The sequence below is a fragment of the Schistocerca gregaria genome, chromosome 6 (genome assembly GCF_023897955.1).
Source record: "Schistocerca gregaria isolate iqSchGreg1 chromosome 6, iqSchGreg1.2, whole genome shotgun sequence".
In the NCBI taxonomy this organism is placed as follows: domain Eukaryota; kingdom Metazoa; phylum Arthropoda; class Insecta; order Orthoptera; family Acrididae; genus Schistocerca; species Schistocerca gregaria.
The window spans coordinates 541,978,951-541,999,286 of NC_064925.1; the positions used below are offsets into that span (position 1 = coordinate 541,978,951).

The 20,336-nt window shown below is 42.0% G+C and overlaps 1 protein-coding gene across 1 annotated transcript in view; it reads right to left on the minus strand.

The window, feature by feature from the left end:
* The window catches only part of LOC126278931 (dynein axonemal heavy chain 1-like), an 825,957-nt gene that overhangs the window by 550,510 nt on the left and 255,111 nt on the right, over positions 1 to 20,336 (minus strand). The window contains 1 exon segment of the mRNA XM_049979209.1: positions 15,722 to 15,949. Within this exon segment, the coding sequence (XP_049835166.1) occupies positions 15,722 to 15,949 (228 nt within the window).

Sequence of the window (20,336 nt, forward strand, 5' to 3'; positions counted from 1 at the left end):
GCGTTGACTGTCCGCTGTTAACCTTCCACTGGACAACCAGCACGGGCAAGAGCAGTGCTGGCATACACGTGGGGCCATAATGGCCGCTGGGTCATGTGGCCGGTGAGTGAGAGAGGGGGAATGTTTATCAAAAGGCGCGGCAGTTGTCCGAGAGGTGGGCGTGGTCGCAATGTGCACACGTCTGTAATTAGCACCACTGTTTGAAATACTTGGCAATGGATGATGTGAGAGCGACAGGGAGGGGGAGGGGGGGGGGGGAGGGGGTTGGAACTTCACACGCAAGTAAAGTTTGTGGACTAACCAGGTGAGAGTTCAAGCTAAGCTCGGCCAAGCAATCTTGTTTATGTGGCAGCGTCATGGACTGCAGCTGCACAAGCCATGATGAGCTCACTGTAAGTGGATGCGGTGCGTTGTTTCAGCTTCTCGTTGTCCTGGCAGAGTTGTGTTGCCGAGTCGTATTCTGACAGTAGGTTGGTAATGCAGGTCACAATGTTGCCCACGAGGGCGGAGCACTCGCATATGATATCGTATGCTGCAGTGGACACAGAGCGTTGGACATAGGTGTGGGTGCATGGTATGTGAGTGTTCGTAGGATGGTGGAGCACTGCACCCTGTATGACGTTCGGAGATAGTTCGTAAAGAGACAAAAAATCCATACCGAGGATCAGTTCATGGATGTCGCAATGTAGAATGTCCATGGAAAATGTAGAGAAGGAGATGGGGTCACCGTAATCTTTACTGAGCCTGAGGTAGGTGACATCGACACGTTGACAGCTCATAGAAGTGACTTCGTCTGTGAAGAAGTGGGTGGAGCCATCGAAACAGGTATGATCGGCATGTCAGCATCAGTGTCGATCAGAAAAGCTCGACCTGCCGCAATATCAGTCACATAGAGATGACCACTCGGCCGGGCGGACGAGTGAACAGAATGAAATGTAAGAGGACACCTGTTAGGTTTCCTGCAGGAAACTATCTTAGTTCCTGCGGTCGGCATTTGGGTGTCAGCATGGCAACCTGCACTTCTTGGCGTCATCGCAGAACACTTTGTGGTACCAGCAGAAAGGGTGAACAGGCTGAGGAGGAGTTGGAGACTGTGACAGTGGGGGGCAGCTTGTCCTTGTTGATTTGTTCGAGTAAACAGACCAGTATGTAAAGTGTGTGGGTAATCCTGGAGTACTCAGACAGCGGAGAGAGTGAGCTGATGCTGCCAGGAGAAGCAGACGAGGCCAGGAGGGGGTGATGACAGTGGCTTCAGTGTCTCCTGGAGTAGCTGCTGAACTGAGGTTAAGTCAGAGGCCGGCGTGGTACAGTCGGATTTAAACCAGGTGAGCGAATCTGTAGTAGTGGCAGTTGGCATAGTTGATTGTGTGTCATGAAAAGAAAGCACGGCAGGCACAGGCGGTACTGTGGAAACGGGCGGATGAACGGCACATGAGAGGGGCCCGGAAACTAGACCACGAGTGACGAATGCTGGATGGAAACGAAGCACTTCTAGAACAGGGTGAGAGACTGGCCACGGCAGACAAAGGTGGTGCTGTGGAAGCGCAGGCGACTGAGTGACAGGAAATGGTGACCCCCGCAAGTGGGGGTGGGGGTGGGGGGGGTTGAGAATGCCACCTGTGTGGAAACTATCTGATGCAAAACATGCCTGTAGTGGATGTGGCAGGTCACTGAGGCAAGGTAAGGGGTTCATGTAATGCAAAACACTGAATTGTGCATGTAAATGTGAATTGGACACAACTGGAATTCCAGATGCACAGAATGTATCCGGTGCAATTTGTAGTAATGGCGGTGTTGCACATGGCCTGACAGTAACTGATGTAGCATGCCGGTGAGTGGCTAAACACATGTTCGAATGGAGATCACTTTGTTCTTGAAATACTCAATTTGAAGAGACACAATTCGAAATATTGTTCAGTTCACATTTTACTGTCAGATGGGCATAATCTGGTGATGTGAAGCCTGAGTATATTGTTCGCTCTAATGGCGTAGTTGTCAACCGTTGAAAACTAATGAGGTTAGCACAAGGCATTGGTTGATAACGCGAATTACTGTGCATAAATGGTGAATACACCGTTGGCGAAGAAACAACGAAACTCTGTGAGAAGAGTTGTGCTTCCACATCATCGAACAAGGCATTGTTTGGTGTGGTCATTGCATAGTGCATATAACCTGTTGCATAAACATGAGCGCGGAAGACAAAACACGAACGAACTGTGGGGTCAAGACCATGGGAACGGGATCGGTAATCGGGATACAGAAAACTTAATTCCCATATATGTCGTAGCTCATATATATAATAAAGGGAAACATTCCAAGTGGGAAAAATATATCTAAAAACAATGATGATGTAACGTACCAAACGAAAGTGTTGGTATGTTGATAGACACACAAACAAACACAAACACACACACAAAATTCAAGCTTTTGCAACCCACGGTTGCTTCATCAGGAAAGAGGGAAGGAGAGGGAAAGACGAAAGGATGTGGGTGTTAAGGGAAAGGGTAAGGAGTCATTCCAATCCCAGGAGCGGAAAGACATACCTTAGGGGGAAAAAAGGACATATATACACACACACACACACACACACACACACACACACACACACACACACACACACACACACACACACACATACCCCTTCCACACATATACAGACACATATAGAGACACAAGCACCCACATCCTTTCGTCTTTCCCTCTCCTTCCCTCTTTCCTGATGAAGCAACCGTGGGTTGCTAAAGCTTGAAATTTTGTGTGTGTGTGTTTGTGTGTCTATCAACGTAGCTCATATATATTTACACTTGACACTGCATCCATACAGAATGAAGTATAACAAAGAGCTGACTAATATATTAAAAACAAAGATTCCAAGACTTACCAAGCGGGAAAGCGCCGGTAGATAGGCCCAATAAATAAAACACACAAACACACACACAGAATTTCGAGCTTTCGCAACCGGCGGCTGCTTCGTCAGGAAAGAGGGAAGGAAAAGGAAAGATGAAAGGATGTGGGTTTTAAGGGAGAGGGTAAGGAGTCATTCCAATCCCGGGAGCAGAAAGACTTACCTTAGGGGGAAAAAAGGATAGGTATATACTCGCGCACGCGCACACACACACACACACACACACACACACACACACACACACACATCCATCCATACATACACAGACACAAGCAGACATAAGAGCTGACTAACATAAAGATGGAGGCTTGACAGAGCACTTAAAAGAGTTCACAGATATTAAGTTTCATGGTTGATATGAACTATCGACATCACAACACCTTGTTTTTAAAGTATTTTAACCATATGAAAGCTGTTAAATTCTTTAAAAAATCGCTTAATTTAATAAATTTAACTGTAAAATTTGATGAAATGGTGAGTGATACAGTTTTTTAAGTATTATATTTGGATTTCCCACCTTAAAAAACATAAGAATAGGGTATTTTCAGCAAAAAGGTTTTCCATTGTTGGCCTGTGTAATCATTTCAGATCAACAGTATGATCTTATATTGGAACTTATATCCTACCATGCACAATGCACAATTTCAACTGCAGACTGGAAAGTCTGCTAAAAGTAAGCACTAGCCCAGGTGGTAACTCTAAAGAGGAATCTACCATTGCTTTTTGCAATGCATTGGGAATAGAATTCTGGGGAGTCCAAAAATCTGCTGTTACCTGTAAGTCAGAGCATCCTTGGTATCCTTAGAAACTCAAGTTTGAAAGGAAATTCTTGACAGGCACCTTGAATGTAAACTCATTACTAAAAATTAGTAAATAGAAAGAACTTGACATTCTCTTAGAGAAGCATCAAATACAAAATCAAGCAGTACAAGGTACACGAGTTTTAGATGGAAATTTCACAGAAACCAAAAACCACGGAATTTTTAATGGTGAACCAGCAATAAAAATTATGACAGCCATGCTAATACTCGGTACTGCCTCCCATATTCATAAAAATTTAGTAGATAATGCTATAGAATTCAAATACAATCCAGAAAGACTCTCTGGTCTCACAGTGAAATGCAATGATTGCCAGGCTCCAATTAATGGTGACAATAAGAAAAATCCGAGTAAAGTAGAAACGTTCTGGAAACTTTTGGAATGTTTTGATACAACAGGGGTTTTTTTAACACACAAATTGGGAGAGAAAAAAACTTTTCAAAAGATAGTAGGAGAGTATCCTACCCATAAAAGAAAGAACAAGAATGTCAAAAGTCTAGTTAATCTTTGTAAAAATTTTTAGCTGAAGTTGATGTCAAGTTCCTTCAAAAAACTACCAAGAAAAATAATAAAGAAGGATATCTCCAAATACAATACTACGGGAGTTAAAGATATATAACATGACTGGTTCCCAAAGCAATATTAAAGAAATCATGAAACTAAAAGTAATAAGAAATATGGAATTTGACTCTGATCATTACCTGTCTAAAATTAAACTGAAACTTCTCCCCAATAAAAACCAAAAGAAGATAGGAAAATTGGGAAATATGACAAAATCAGGACCAACAACATAAAAAAGACATCAAAACATTTTCAAGAAAAATTAAAATAGCTACAACAGATAAATGAGAAGAATTAGCCAAAGAAATCAGTCTTTGAATCAACAAAAATGAAGAAGAAAAACTGATGGAATGAAACCTGTGAAAAAGCAGTCACAGAAAGAACAACAGTGGAAAAAATGAAAACGTTCTGGGAAGATAGAGCACATTCATGAATTTAAAAAGCAAAGGAAAGAAAGAGCAAGAGTAATTAAGGGCGCACAACAATCTTTACAGAAGTCACAACTTCTTGACATACAAAACAGCTTTGTTGAAAATAACTCCCACAATTTGTACCTGTTTGAAATATCATCTAAAGGGCTATTAAGCTCAAAGTATTTATTTCACAGATGAAAATGGTGAAGCAGGTCTCAGCAATAATCAGAACTGTGAAACACTTCAAAAAAGTCAGTGGAGAAGACTTTATTACAGCTGAAGTAATTAAATAGTCTCAACCAAAAATTGCAACTAACGTTTAAATCATTCATGAAGAAATATGGGAAACTGAAAAGATTCCAGAAGACTTGGGAAAGTGGTCCTTACCCATTCTTTGCACAATAAATGTGATAAGTATTAGGGGGGAAGTGGGAACGATAGAAGGTTGAGGGTGGGGGAAGGTGCAGTTGCGCTTGTGGGAGACTGCAGGGATGTGATGGGAACATGGTAGAGCTGCTAAGTGCACCCCAGAGGTTTGAGTAGTGAGGGAAGGGGGGGGGGGGAGGGGAGGACAGGAATGGAGTGGAAAAGGAGAGGAGTACAGAAGGGGAAAAAGGAGGACAGAAATGGAGTGGAAAAGGAGAGGAGGACAGAAGGGGAAAAAGACTAAGAGGAAGCATTCGGAGAATAGAAGACTGTGTAACGTTAGAGTGGGAGCAGGAAAGGGGACAGGTAGGTGGAGGACAGTGACTAGCAAAGGTGTCAGAGGGGTTAGGGGAACATAGGATATATTACAGGAAGAGTTACACCTGTGCAATTCAGAAAATTTGGTGTTGGTAGGAGAAAGATCCAGATGGCATTGGCTGTGAAGCAGTCATTGAAGTGAGTCACATTCTGCTGGGCAGCATGTTCAGCAGCCGGGTGGTCCAGCTGTCTCTTGGCCACAGTTTGTCAGTGACCATCTATGCGGACAGACAGCTTATTAGATGTCATGACCATGTGGAAATCAGCACAGTGGTTGTTAATTAGTTTATAGATCACATGACTATTGTGACAAGTAGCCCTGCCTTTGCAGGGGTCAAGATGACTGTGACTGTACTAGGGTAGGTAGTGGTGGTAAGATGTATGTCTCTCAGTCTACTGCTATGATTTGAGCCATGAGACATGAGGTTAGGAGCAGTGATGAAGTAGAGATGGATAAGGACATTGCATATGTACAGTGGGTGGCAGAATATCATCATGTGAGGAGTGAGAAGGGTAGTAGGTAGGATATTCCACATTGCAGGGAATGATAGGAGGTGGTTGAAATCCTAGTGGAAAACGTGAATTAGTTGCTCCAATTATGGGTGGTACTGAGGCACAAAGTGAATGCTCTGTTGTGGCTGTACAGTGGATGTGTGGGAGGTGGTAATGTGACTGCAGGACAAGGCACCAGACAGGAGTTTCTGTAAAATTTTTGGAGGCTAATTTCACACTGTGAGAACCTCAGTGAAAATCACAGTTTATTTGAAGAGGAACTATGGGTGGTTAAGCTGTATGGAAGTGATTTATTGGTATGGAATGTGTGGCAGTTGATGAAGTTGAAGTATTTCTGTTGGTTAGTAAGTTGATATGGACAAAAGTACAGATGCAGCCATCCTTGTGATAGAGGTCAACTTCAAGGGTGGCTCTGATTAAGTGAATGGGGGAGAAGTTGTTGAGGTTATTTTATTTACTTGTGAAGTTCCGTAGGACCAAATTGAGACGCAAATCTCCAAAGTCATGGAATGTGTCAGTACATGAAATTACAACATAAACGTAATAACAGATTGCTCGTGAAGCTTAAAAGTCAGTCCGCAAGTTTAAGTAAATGCTATCAGAAATACAATAAAAATCAGCTTAATTTTTCAAGGAATTCGTCGACAGAATAGAAGGAGTGACCCATGAGGAAACTCTTCAGTTTCAATTTGAAAGCGAGTGGATTACGGCTAAGTTTTTTGAATTTGAGTGGCAGTTTATTGAAAATGGGTGCAGCAGTATACTGCACACCTTTTTGCACAAGAGTTAAGGAAGTCCGATCCAAATACAAGTTCGATTTCTGACAAGTGAAAGCTGCTTATTCTTGGGAATAAACTAATATTGGTAATAATAAACAACAATAAGGAATATACGTAGTGAGAGGCCAAAGTCAAAATACCCAGACTCGTGAACAGAGGCCGACAAGAGGTTCGTGAACTAACACCACTTATTGTCCGAACCGCCAATTTCTGAGCAAAAAATATCCTCTTAGAATGAGAAGAGTTACCCCAAAATATAATACTATACGACAATAGCAAATGAAAATAAGCAAAGTAAACTAATTTTCGTGTTGAACGATCACTCACTTCTGATACCATTCGAATAGTAAAAATGGCAGTATTAATATTTCAATATGTCTGCTTGTGTCTGTGTATGTGCGGATGGATATGTGTGTGTGTGTGCGAGTGTACACTTGTCCTTTTTTTCCCATAAGGGAAGTCTTTCCGCTCCTGGGATTGGAATGACTCCTTACCCTCTCCCTTAAAACCCACATCCTTTCATTTTTCCCTCTCCTTCCCTCTTTCCTGACGAAGCAACTGCCAGTTGCGAAAGCTCGTAATTCTGTGTGTGTGTTTGTGTGTTTTGTTCATGTGCCTGTCTGCCGGCGCTTTCCCGCTTGGTAAGTCTTGGAATCTTTGTTTTGAACACCTAGAAATTTGAACTGTTCAGTTTCACTAATCATATGCCCATTCTGCGAAATTAAAATGTCAGGTTTTGTTGAATTTCATGTTAGAAACTGTAAAAACTGAGTCTTACTGTGATTTAGAGTTACTTTATTTTCTACAAGCCATGAACTGAGGTCATGTACTTCACTATTTGAAACCGAGCCAATGTTCCACACAACATCCTTTACTACCAAGCTAGTGTCATCACCAAACAGAAATGTTTTAGAGTTACCAGTAATACTAGAGAGCATATCATACTGGGATAGCAGTTCGATTTTACACAGAGTACGCGAAGGAACTTGCCCCCCTTCTTGCAGAGGTGTACCGTAGGTCTCTAGAAGAGCGTAGTGTTCCGAAGGATTGGAAAAGGGCACAAGTCATCCCCGTTTTCAAGAAGGGACGTCGAACAGATGTGCAGAACTATAGACCTATATCTCTAACGTCGATCAATTGTAGAATTTTGGAACACGTATTATGTTAGAGTAAAATGACTTTTCTGGAGACTAGAAATCTACTCTGTAGGTAGGGTTTCGAAAAAGATGGTTGTGTGAAACCCAGCTTGTGCTATTCGTCCACGAGACTGCAGGGGAGTGTCATAGGACCGTTGCTATTCACAATATACATAAATGAGCTTGTGGATGACATCGGAAGTTCACTGAGGCTTTTTGCAGATGATGCTGTGGTATATTGAGAGGTTGTAAAAATGGAAAATTGTACTGAAATTCAGGAGGATCTGCAGTGAATTGACACATGGTGCAGGGATTGGCAATTCAATCTCAATGTAGACAAGTGTAATGTGCTGCGAATACACAAAAGGATAGGTCCCTTATCATTTAGCTACAAAATAGCAGGTCAGCAACTGGAAGCAGTTAATTACATAAATTATCTGGGAGTACGCATTAGGAGTGATTTAAAATGGAATGATCATATAAAGTTGATCGCCGGTAAAGCAGATGGCAGACTGAGATTCACTGGAAGAATCCTGAGGAAATGCAATCTGAAAACAAAGGAAGTAGGTTACAGTATGCTTGTTCGCCCACTGCTTGAATAATGCTCAGCAGTGTGGGATCCGTACCAGATAGGGTTGATAGAAGAGATAGAGAAGATCCAACGGAGAGCAACGCGCTGCATTACAGGATCAGTTAGTAATCGCAAAAGCGTTACAGAGATCATAGATAAACTCCAGTGGAAGACTCTGCAAAAGAGATGCTCAGTAGCTCGGTATGGGCTTTTGTTAGATTCGAGAAAATACCTTCACCGAAGAATCAAGCAGTATATTGCTCCCTCCTACGTATATCTCGAGAATAGAGCATGAGGATAAAATCAGAGAGATTAGAGCCCACATAGAAGCATACTGAAAATCCTTCATTCCACAAACAATACGAGACTGAAATAGAAGGGAGAACCGATAGAGGTACTCAGGGTACCCTCCGCTGCACACTGTCAGGTGGCTTGCGTAGTATGGATGTAGATGTAGATTTATATAAATATGGAACAGGAGTGGCCCCAACACTGATCCCTGGGTCACCCCCCACTTGACAGTACCCCACTCAGACCCCACACCACAGTCGTTATCGACTTTGTGAATAATGACATTTTGCTGCCTGTTTCTAAAGTAAGAGATGAACCAATTGTGAGCTACTCCCCGTATTCCGTAATGGTCAAAGAATGTGAATTGGGTATCCTCATCCCTGGTCCACATGATGAAGATGCCATCTGTGAATCTGAGCCAGTTGACAATTTTTGGATTCTGGGTGGTTATGAAGGATTCCTCCAGATGGCCCATGAATATGTTACTAAAGGATGGTGCTTAGTTCAAAAATGGTTCAAATGGCTCTAAGCACTATGGGACTTCAACATCTATGGTCATCAGTCCCCTAGAACTTAGAACTACTTAAACCTAACTAACCTAAGGACAGCACAGAACACCCAGTCATCACGAGACAGAGAAAATCCCTGACCCCGCCGGGAATCGAACCCGGGAACCCAGGCATGGGAAGTGAGAATGCTAGCGCACGACCACGAGCTGCAGACAATGGTGCTTAGTAGGGGGGCCATTACTACACCACTGATTTATTTGTAGGTTTGGAGTGAGTTGGACGTTGAGGAAGATAGTATTCTGTAGAGCCAAGACATGGGCATTAGGGGCATCAGTGTAGGAGCAGGTGAGATAAAAAGTGACAGGCAGGACACTGTGTAGTAAAGGAACAGGAACTGTGGAGAGTTAGTGGAGGAATGGTTGGTGTCTTTAATATAGGAGGGTCAGTTACATGTGATAGCCAGAAGGTGTTGGTCCACAGCAGCAGAGATTCTCTCAGTATGGACATCCTAACCAACCACAATGGGATGTTCAGAGTGGTTGAGTTTATGGACCTTAGGAAGCATGTAAAAGTTAGGATTTCAGCAAGTGGTAGAGGTGGCAAGAGACATATTCACAGGGAAAAGTTGTGGGGTGGGCCTAAGGATTTGAGGAGGAACTGGAGATCCTGTTGGATTTTTGGAATGGAGTTATAGCGGCAAAATTTATATGTGGACGAATCTGACAGCTGGTGGAGTTTTATAAGATTGGGAATAGTTTTTAGGTGGGAGCTTGTGGTTCTTTCTGCAGATATAAGGTTGGTTTCCACATTGAGGCAATTGGGGAATGATGGTGAAGAAACGTTTAAGGTTAAGAAAGTCTAGAATGTTAACAGGGATGATTTGGGGAAAGAGGGGAGTAGTGAAGGGTTCGATACAGGGTTTTGATTGAGTCTGAATGGTAGGGTTAGCTATGAGAAAGTTTTTCCACTGGAGGAACTGGGAGAAGAAGAGAAAGTCTATAAGTCCAGCATAATTGAATTTTGGAGTAGAGTGATAGGTACAGTCTTTGGAAATAATTCTTCTGTGGGGCTGAGGCTTTTGGAGGAGACGTTCATGACTGTTTTTCAGATTCTGGAGTATGTATGATGAAGGGAGGGAGTTTATGAAGACATAGTAAATCTAATAGGTCTGCAAGGCAGGGGAGGTATGGAGGCTCTGGTAGAGTTTGGGGATAATGGTAGTGGAAGGAGGGAAGAACCTAAACAAATCCAAAACACACTCATGAGCCTTTCCTCCAATAGCCTTAGTCCCATAGCAGTATCAGCCATTTCCAAATCTCTTATCTTTTTCGCTACTCCCAAACACAATCATGCTGGACTTGTTAAAGACCTTCTTCTCTCCTTGTTTCCTACCATTCAGACTCAACCAAGACCCAGTATTGAACCCTGCATGACTCAGCTCACTACTCCATCCAACAATGATTCATCCCCCGTCTCCACAAATCACCCCTGTTAACATTACAGACTTTCTTAACCTTAAATCTTGCTTCACCATGAATCCCTAATTCCCTCAACATGGACACCAACCTTATGTCCATGAAAGAACCACACTCCCCCACCTAAACTATGCCCAACCTTATAAAACTCCACCAGCTGTCAGATTTGTCCATCTATAAACCCTGCCACAGTAACCCCATTTCAGAAATCCAACAGGATCTCCAGTCCCTTCTCAAATCCTTTGGCCCATCCCACAAGCTCTCCCTGTGAATGAGTATGTCTCTTCTCACCTCTACCACTCACTGCTCTCCTACCTTTTACGTTCTTCCTAAAGTCCATGAATCCAACCACCCTGAAAACACAACTGTGGCTGGTGAGGGTGTCCATACTGAGAGAATCTCTGCTCTTGTGGACCAGAGCCTATCACACGTAACCTACGCTCATATATTAAAGACACCAACCATACCTCCACTAACTCTCCACAGTTCCTGTTCCTTTACTGCACAGTGTCCTGCCTGTCACTGCTGATTCCATCTCCTTCCACACTGATGCCCCTAATGGCCATATCTTGCCTCTATAGAATATTATCTTTCTCAATGCCCAATTCACTCCAAACCTACAACCTCCCTCCAGATTGCTATGACCAACTTATCCTCACTCACAATTACTTCTTCCTTGAAGGCTTCAGCTACAATTGAATCAATGGTGTAGCGCTGGGCACCCACATGGTACCATTCTTTGTCAATCTATTCATGGGCCATCTGTAGGAATCCTTTATAACCATAGAGAATCCCAACAACCCCACACCTGTTTCAGAATCACTGACGACATCTTCATGATATGACACACTATCCACATCCCTTCTCAATCTCAACACCTTCTCCCCCATTCGCTTCATCTTATCATCCCCAACCCAACAAGCCAACTTCCCTGATATTGACCTCCACCTCAAAGATGGCTACATCAGTACCTCCATCCATATCAAACCTACCAACCAGCAGAAACCCCTCCACTTCAATAGCTGTCATCTATTCCATACCATGAAGTCCCTTCCATACAGACTAGCCACCCATGGATGTTGCATCTGTAATGATGCGCAGTCCACTTCAAAATATACTATGGTCTCACTAAAGCCTTCACTGATCAAAAGTACGCTCCAAACCTTGTACAGCAACAGGTCTCCAGTGGCTTGTCTCTCCCGCCACCTTAGCACCCATCACACACCCCCTTTCCAAGCATAAAGGAGCATTTGCTTTGCGTCTCCGTGCCCACTCAGTACTGGGGCAACTGAATCACATTCTCCATGAGGGTTTTGACTACCTCTCGTCATGCCCTGTAATGTGGAATATCCTACCCACTACCTTTCCCACAGTGGTATTTCACAGCCCACTGAACCTATACAATATCCTACTCCCAACCCCTTTCCTCATGGCTCACATCGCTGCAATTTATCACGATGTAAGACCTGTTCCATACATCCTCCACCATCACCTACATCAGTCTGGTTACAGGCATCTCCTATCTTAACAAAGAAAAGGCTACAAACTAAACTCCAACCACTGAGCTGGTTTCTATGGGGGCATGACAACTAATGATTCGTCTGTCTGCATGAATGCCCACTAACAAACTGTGGCTGAGAGACAGCTGGACCATTCAGTTGCTGAACATTTTGCCAAACAGAATATGCCCCACTCCAATGACTGCTTCACAGCCTACAGCATCTCGATCTTTCACCTACCAACACCACCTTTTCTGACTTGCACAAATGAGAACCTCCTTGCTGTATATCCCATGTTTCCATAACCCCTGGCCTCAACCTTCTCTAGTCTCTGTCCTCTACCTACCTTTTCCATTTCTGCTACCACTCCAGCACTACACAGCCTTCTATTTTGCCAGTGCATCCTCTAGTATCCCCTCCCCCCCTTCTCTACTTCTCTCGTTTTCCACTCCACTCCCCCACCCCCTACCTCACCCCTTACACAAATCTCCCAACTGCCCTACACTGTCCTACCACATCTGTGCATGCTCCCACAAACAGCTCCCCACCTTCCCCCATCCCTACCCTGCCATCCCTAACCCTACCCCACCACCCACGCCAGACTGCAGCTACCACCAGGTGCAAATGCCACTCGAAGTCTGGCCATCACAGATGGAGACAGTGCTCATGTGTGTGAGTTGTGCTTGTGCGAATCCATTTGTGTTTGCTATCACCAAAGAAGACCTTTTTGTCAACAGCTTAAATACGAAAGTCTTTTTGTTGTACCTATCTGTTACTAAACGCCTCCTCTATATGATGATTAGCAATCTATCATTTTATAATTTTGTTCTTACTCCATCCTGGATTTTCCATCGATCGATGTTACCTACTCAGTAAATTGCATAGGGAATCATTCTGTATCATTCCTAGGTTGCCTATTATTTATAATAATTCTCACAGTTTTGGGGATTGTGATTAAGCCTGATCCTTACTGAAACTAACATCAGTATTCTTTCTTCTGCTTGACTATTAACCTATTTAAAAGGGGAATAAGTGCCTATAGCTAAAAAAACTGAGTATTGAAGTTAGACACACCTTTGATTTATTCTGTGGTGAGAAATCTTCCATAGCTCAACAAGAAGTAACTGATTGGCCTGTCAGATGTCTATTAATGTTTTTCTTTTTTTGTGTTACAGCCTCTATTTACACATGCAGCAAGCACTATTATACCAAATAAAACAATGGAAAGTCTAAGTTGGAGTATCAACAATTATTAAAAGGATAGATAGATAACTACTCACAGTAAACCTAACACATTGAGTTGCAGACAGACGCAATGAATGCACTAAGCTTTCGGCCAAAAGCCCTCTTCAGAAATGAAGGAAAACACACACACATTCACACAAGCAGACACACTTCACTCATAAATGACTGCTTATCTGGCTGCTTTCAGCCAGATTGCAAGTGTTGAACTGAATGAAAGTGGCAATTGAGAGTGGGATAGAGAAGGAGAAGGGATAGCGAAGTATTGGTGGAGGGGAGGAGTGTGTTGTGTGGCGGAGCTTCAAGAGCTACTGCAGAAGGTGGTGGAACGAAGCTTGGGCAGCATCAGGAGGCTGTGGGGGAGGGAGGAGAAAATCAGGGAGCAGAAAAGAAGAGTAGCAGAGAAGGGAAAAACTGGTGGGTGGGTTTCAGAGAGCGAGGACAATGAGGATGAAGGGATGTAAATTGAGAGAGGAGGCAGAAACTGTTGGGTGGAGGGTGTGAAGACAAGAGGTTATCGTAGATTGAGGCCAATATACTTTAGGGAGTGGAAAATGCATTGTAAGGATAACTCCCACCTGTGCAGTTCAGAAAAGTTGCTGGTGGAGGGGAGGATCCAGTAGGCCCGGGTTGTGAAGCAGACATTAAAATCTAGCATGTTATGGTATATGACATGTCTGCTTTCACAGATTGCCTTGCCTCTGATGGGTTAGGTTAAGCCTGTGACACTGGAATAGGAATTGCTGGGCGGATGAATTGTGCAGGTCATGCACCTAGGTCTTCCACAGGAATACGATCCCTGTGACAAGTGGCTGGAATTGGTGTAGCATACAGGTAGAATAGGATGTTGTGGAGATTAGGTTGAAATGAATACCACCTTAGGAAGGATGGGAAGGATTTTTGGTACAAAGTCCCTCATTTCAGGGCATGATGATCGATAATCAAAGGCCTGATAAAGGATGTGATTCATCTGTTCCAGTCCGACGAGGTACTGGGTGACAAAGGGGGCACTCCTTTGTAGCTGGTGGTTGTGGGTAGGATTGGGGATATGTGGGGATATGGCACAGGAAATATAACTGTGAACTATGTCTAGGGAACAGTGGCTGTGTCTGAAGGCCTTGAGAAGAACGTCAGCATACCAGGGCAGGGAGCTCTTTTCACTGCACATAAGCTGTCTCCTTAGGTGGCCAGGATGTATCAGAATGATTTTTTGATGTGGTAGGGATGGCAGCTGTCAAAATGCAGGTACTGTTGATGGATGGTGGGTTTAAAATGGACAGAGGTGTGGATGGAGCCATCAGAGAGGAGGATGGCAATGTCCAGGAAGATGGCATGATGGGGTGCTGAGGTGGTAAGGACGAGGTGAAATGGATGGGAGAGAACCGGGTTGAGATCATGAAGGAATGGGGGTATGTGCCTTGGCCTGAGTTCAGATAATGAAGATACTATCAATGATTAGGAACCAGACCAGGCGTTTGGGGTTTGAGGAGTCTAGGGAGGTTTCCTCTACATGAACCATAAATAGGGTGGCATAGGCGGGGTGCCATGTGGGTGCTGTTAACTGTGATATGTAGTTGTTTGTGTAACTTCCCTTAAAAGGAGAAGTAGTTGGATTTCCCCTCTCCACTCCTCTCCCTTTCAGCCCCCCTTTTCCCTCCCCCCCTCCCCCACAGCCACCCAATGCTGCCTAAGACTTGTCCTAACACTTTCTACAGTATTCTCTGCATGTTCCACCAGACAGCAATCTTCTCTTCCCCCACCCATACTCTCCTATCCCTCCCTTTTCTTCCCTGTCCCACTTCCGATTGCTGTTTTTGCTCAACACAACAGTTGCCACTATGGCATTCTGGCCTGAGGTGCCCGAGATCTTAGTGCGTGAGGTGTGCTTGCTTGCATGAAGGAATGTGTTTGTGTTTTTCTTTTTCTGATGAAGGCTGTGGCTGAAAGCTAATGTGCTTGTGTCTTTCAACTGTGCTGGTCTGTGCCTGCCATCTTTATGATAAATAGCAATCTATCTTTTACTTACATCATTTTTATTTCTTTTCTTCACATGCTTTCATATATTCCCCTGTAGTGTGTGCAAAACAAAATCACGCCAAAACTTATAAACAGTACAAGACTGCACTGTAGCAGACAGGTATTTTATGCATAACATGATTGATTATAAAAAGAACTAGAATATCTAATACGGTACGAAATTTGAAATTTAAATGTAAATATTCTATTTGCTACTGCCTGTATAGCAGAAATGATAATTAAGTTACCTTTGCAATATTTTCAAAGCATTTACGTAAGTGAGGTTGCACAGCAGTTGGATTTCTTGCTTGAGCAAGGATCTCCAGTAACTCATCATCACTCAAAAAGTAGAATCGTGGGAAAACAGACCGTTTTGTTTCCAGGTAGTCAGACAGTCCCTTCTGTACTTGCTCAAGTAGATAATTGCATTCTCGTAAGCTAGTAAGTAGCTTTTTGTCAGGACAATATTCCATAATCTGAAACAAATTATTTTATCGAAACCATAAACCACTATCTAAGGTTAAATCGAACAATAGAAACTCCAGGATGGAATAACAATAATATGGAAAGATCAAACAACGGAAAATCAAGGATGCAGCAATGACAGTATTACGAAAAGGATATATTGATACTGACCCTATTATGGGGAAGCTGAGTCACGGAGAGGCTCTACAAAGAGACTGCTATACAAAGAAGCTTTCAGCATAATGCCTTCTTCTGCATAAGACAAGACAAAATACACACACACACACACACACACACACACACACACACACACACACACACACAAGCAAATGCAACTCACACTCACATGACCACTGTCTCTGGCACCTGAGGCCAGACCATGGTCATGAGAGTGTGAGTTGCATTTGCATCAACGTGTAAGTGTGTATGTTGACTAATGCAGAAGAAGCCATTCTGGTGAAACTTCTTTTGTAGCAGGGTCAATCCATGTCAAGTGGCCTAAATTTGGGCAAGCTCCCCACTTGACCATCTCCAATTTTGATGAAATTTTTACAGGATGTACACATAGACCTTACATGAAGCAGTGCCAAATTACAGCTTCATAAGTAGTATGGTGGGGCCACTAGCCACCTTTTCGTAAAGGCTCATTTTTTGACATTGGGACTGAAATGAATAAATAATCAACTTTGTTTTACCATTGTTCAGGATCTAAGAGACCTGTCGTGCTGAAACTTTGTGATGCTGTTCAACTTTTTGGGTAAAATAGCTTAGTTGTAGTACACTACGTCAAACTATTGTAAATTCATCATAGTGTGCTATCAAAGTGGCTCATAAATCTTTTCATACCAAATTTTGGCTATACTTTATTGCCTTGTATCTACTGAAAGAATAACTTTCTGAAGCTAATACTTTAGTTATCTGCAGCCTGCCAGCATGTCATAAAGGTCTGCAAGTGGCACCCAGATTGCTCCAATAATAACTGAGTTATCAAAGTTCAAAATGTGCTAAAAACCATTATCAGTCAATTTTGGCTCACTTTGAAAAAGTAATATCTCAAAAGAGATCACTCAAATTTGATTTTCCTCAGCTCCATTTATAACAGAATGTAAAACCATGTATGTCAGTAATTTCTTTACATGTAATGTTTTATGTAAATATAGCCTTTGACTGCGAGTGTAACAACTAAGAGACAGTTATCTTTGGTCATGGGGGAAGGAGGTCGAGCTTGGAAGGTGGTGGTTGAGGGTTTCTGGATCGGGAGTGGGGTTGGAGGAGGTGGCGATACAGATGTGGTGTAAAAGAATGTCTTATTTCATATTATTGTAGAAGTGTTAAATGTGAATAAATTAATTAAATAGTGATGTGCAAAAATAATGTAACGTTTGCCCTCTAAAAACAAAAATACCACGTCGCCCTACAACCAGTTAGTCTCATCCAAACACAAAGAGGAACATCGCAGTGGAATCACCTCTAGACTTCACGAAGACAACAACGCAGCCATCAATATGAGTTAAGTACCAAACTGTTCATAATTGTTAACGACCTCGGCCTATAAATTTGAATCTCCTGTAGTGCCTGAAGTCACTATGTGGACAAAGGAGTAGGACAACTTATAGACTGTGGAAATCTTAGGAAGAGGTCCGTTAAACTTGGGGGCTCATCCGGGATATTACAGTTAAATGCGATGAGACTAATTGTGCTTTGTTTGCAGAACATTATAAATTTTATAATTCGTAAAACATGAATAACATTTTACACGTTTCCTGGACCAGAAAAAGTAGTGTGAGAACCAAGAAAGTGCTGGCTTATCGGAGAGGTGGACCTGTGATCGACGTTGTGGTGTGAAAAGATAAGTACAATTATGCTTTGTTTTAAACTTTTCGTCAAAACTGTGTCCAAACACGTGGTGCTATCATGACGCTATCAGAAGAAATTAAAAAGGAAGTGGGAGAAACGTTAGACTCAAACATGTGTGGTGTAAGTGACAATCCAGATGACTCATTGCCAGAATGGGACAAATGCAGTCCGAATTAACAATGGCAATGAATTCAAATAGTGAATTCCTAGAATCAAAAATAAATGCATCCAGTGAGTCGCTAGAAGCGAAATTAAACTCAACTAGTGAATCGCTGGAAGCAAAAATGAAAAGCAATGGTGATGTACTGGAAGAAGAGATCCCAAATTTAAAACTTCAATTAGGAGAAAGTTTGAAGGGAGTGAACTCCAAAATTGAGGCTATAGAAAATAAGTTTGTGACCTTAGAAAATAAATTGGCCACAGTTAGCTCAAGTCAAGGAAAAGAGATTGAAAGGTTAGCTGCAGCTCAAAGAACTGTGGAGGAGAGAGTAGACAAATTAAGTCTAGAAACAGAATCAAAAGTTAACGCCTCAGATGATGAATTAAATAAGATACAAGAGTCTGTAACATGTAGTTTAAGTGTAATAGACAAGAGATTCACTGAAATGCAAGATAATTTTGTGTCTAGAAATTTATGTATGAACGGTGGGAGTATGTGGAGTAATTCACCTGTAAAAAGTTTTCCTTGTGATAATTTACACCCTGTAGACTTTTTACAACAGTGCTCTGACAACCTTGTTCCTGGCATGTCTGATAATCTAAAGATTAAGTTTGTAAAAAATTTCCTTGAGGGAGAAGCTTTGTCTTGGGCAAACCAACATTTTGATGACTGGAAAACATTTGATGATTTTAAGAAGAGTTTCTTAAATAAGTTTTGGTCTGAGACTGAACAGGGTAGAATAAAAAGTGAATTTTTAAATGGGCCTAGTTTCAGGGGCAGAAACCACTCAATGAAAGACTTTTGCAGGGTAAAAGACTATCAGTGCAGACTTCAACTCAGAGATCATCATCCTTTCTTCTTAAAACCATATGGCATCCCATTCTCCAGGAAAAAAGATGTAGAAAGGGAAATCCAAAAAATGGAAACTTGGGGGATTATAGAAAGAAGTAGAAGTGCTTACAACAACCCATTAGTAGTTGTGTCTAAGAGAAATGGTGGGGTTAGACTTCTGCTTGACTCTAGGCACCTTAATAAGTTCTTGATTAGAGAAAATGACCATCCTGACAATACGGATGAACTTCTGCACAAATTTGATAATGTAAAATTTATGAGTAGCCTAGACTTGACATCTGGTTTTCACCAAATACCACTTGAACTTGATTCTAGGAAGTATACTGCCTTTTTGTATGGTGGCAAAAGTTACCAATATGGTGTTGTCCCTTTTGGATTGAATGTATCTGTGGCTGAATTTATCAGAGCACTGGATTTTGTATTAGGTGATGAATTGTCTTCAAAATTAATAGTATATGTAGATGACATTCTTGTAACTGGAAAAACCTGGGAAGAACATCTAAACGTTCTGAGACAAGTCTGTTCAAAATTGAGGGAAGGGGGAATGACTGTAAAATTGGAAAAATGTTGTTTTGGAGTTAATGAACTGAAATTTTTGGGGCATAATATTTCAGAAAAGGGAATCTTACCTGATAAGGACAAACTTGAGGCCATTGTAAACTTCCCTACCCCCAAGAACAAAAAACAACTCAAGTCCTTTTTTGGTCTCACTGGATTCTATAGAAAATTTCTTAGCACCAAAGTTTTAAATGCAAACTGCTTATGTAACTTACTAAAAAAGAATACTGTTTGGGATTGGACACAAGAATGTCAGGATGCATTCATGGAAATAAAACAACAACTGTCCCAAAGTCAGATGTTGTATAGACCTGTTATGTCGTTACCATTCTGTATAATGACAGATAGTATTGAGACAGGTTTAGGGGCACACTTGTTTCAAAACATAGAAGTAGAAGGAAAATTAGAACACCATTCTATTGCTTCTTCTAGCCGGGTTTTACAAAAGTATGAAAAATCATACACAGTCACAGAGAAGGAACTACTTGCCATCCACTGGGCATTTAATAAGTTTAAAAGTTATCTGTTAGGGCACAAGGTAATTGTTTTCTCTTACCATAAAGCTCTATCTTACATTCAGGAGTGCAGACTCTATCATAACCGTATAACAAGGTGGGTTTTATTCCTTCAACAGTTTGACTACAAGATCAAATTTATTCAGGGTAAACATAATGTCATTGCAGATGCCCTTTCCAGACTACCAGTAGGTGCAGAAGTTGAAAATACTTATGGAAAAGAGGAGAAAGAATTCAAACTTGTGTACTTAAAGGGTGTAAAAGATGAAGCTGAAATACTGAAAATCTGTAATGATATTCATAGAAACCAAAACCATGATGAAAATTGGAAGTTGGTTAAAAGTTATATAGGGAAAAAGGGAGGAGAAAAGGTAGATCAGTATTATAAAGTACAAAAAGGGATTTTGTTTAGGAGACCTAGACCTGACTTAGACAATTGGAAACTATGCTGGCCTG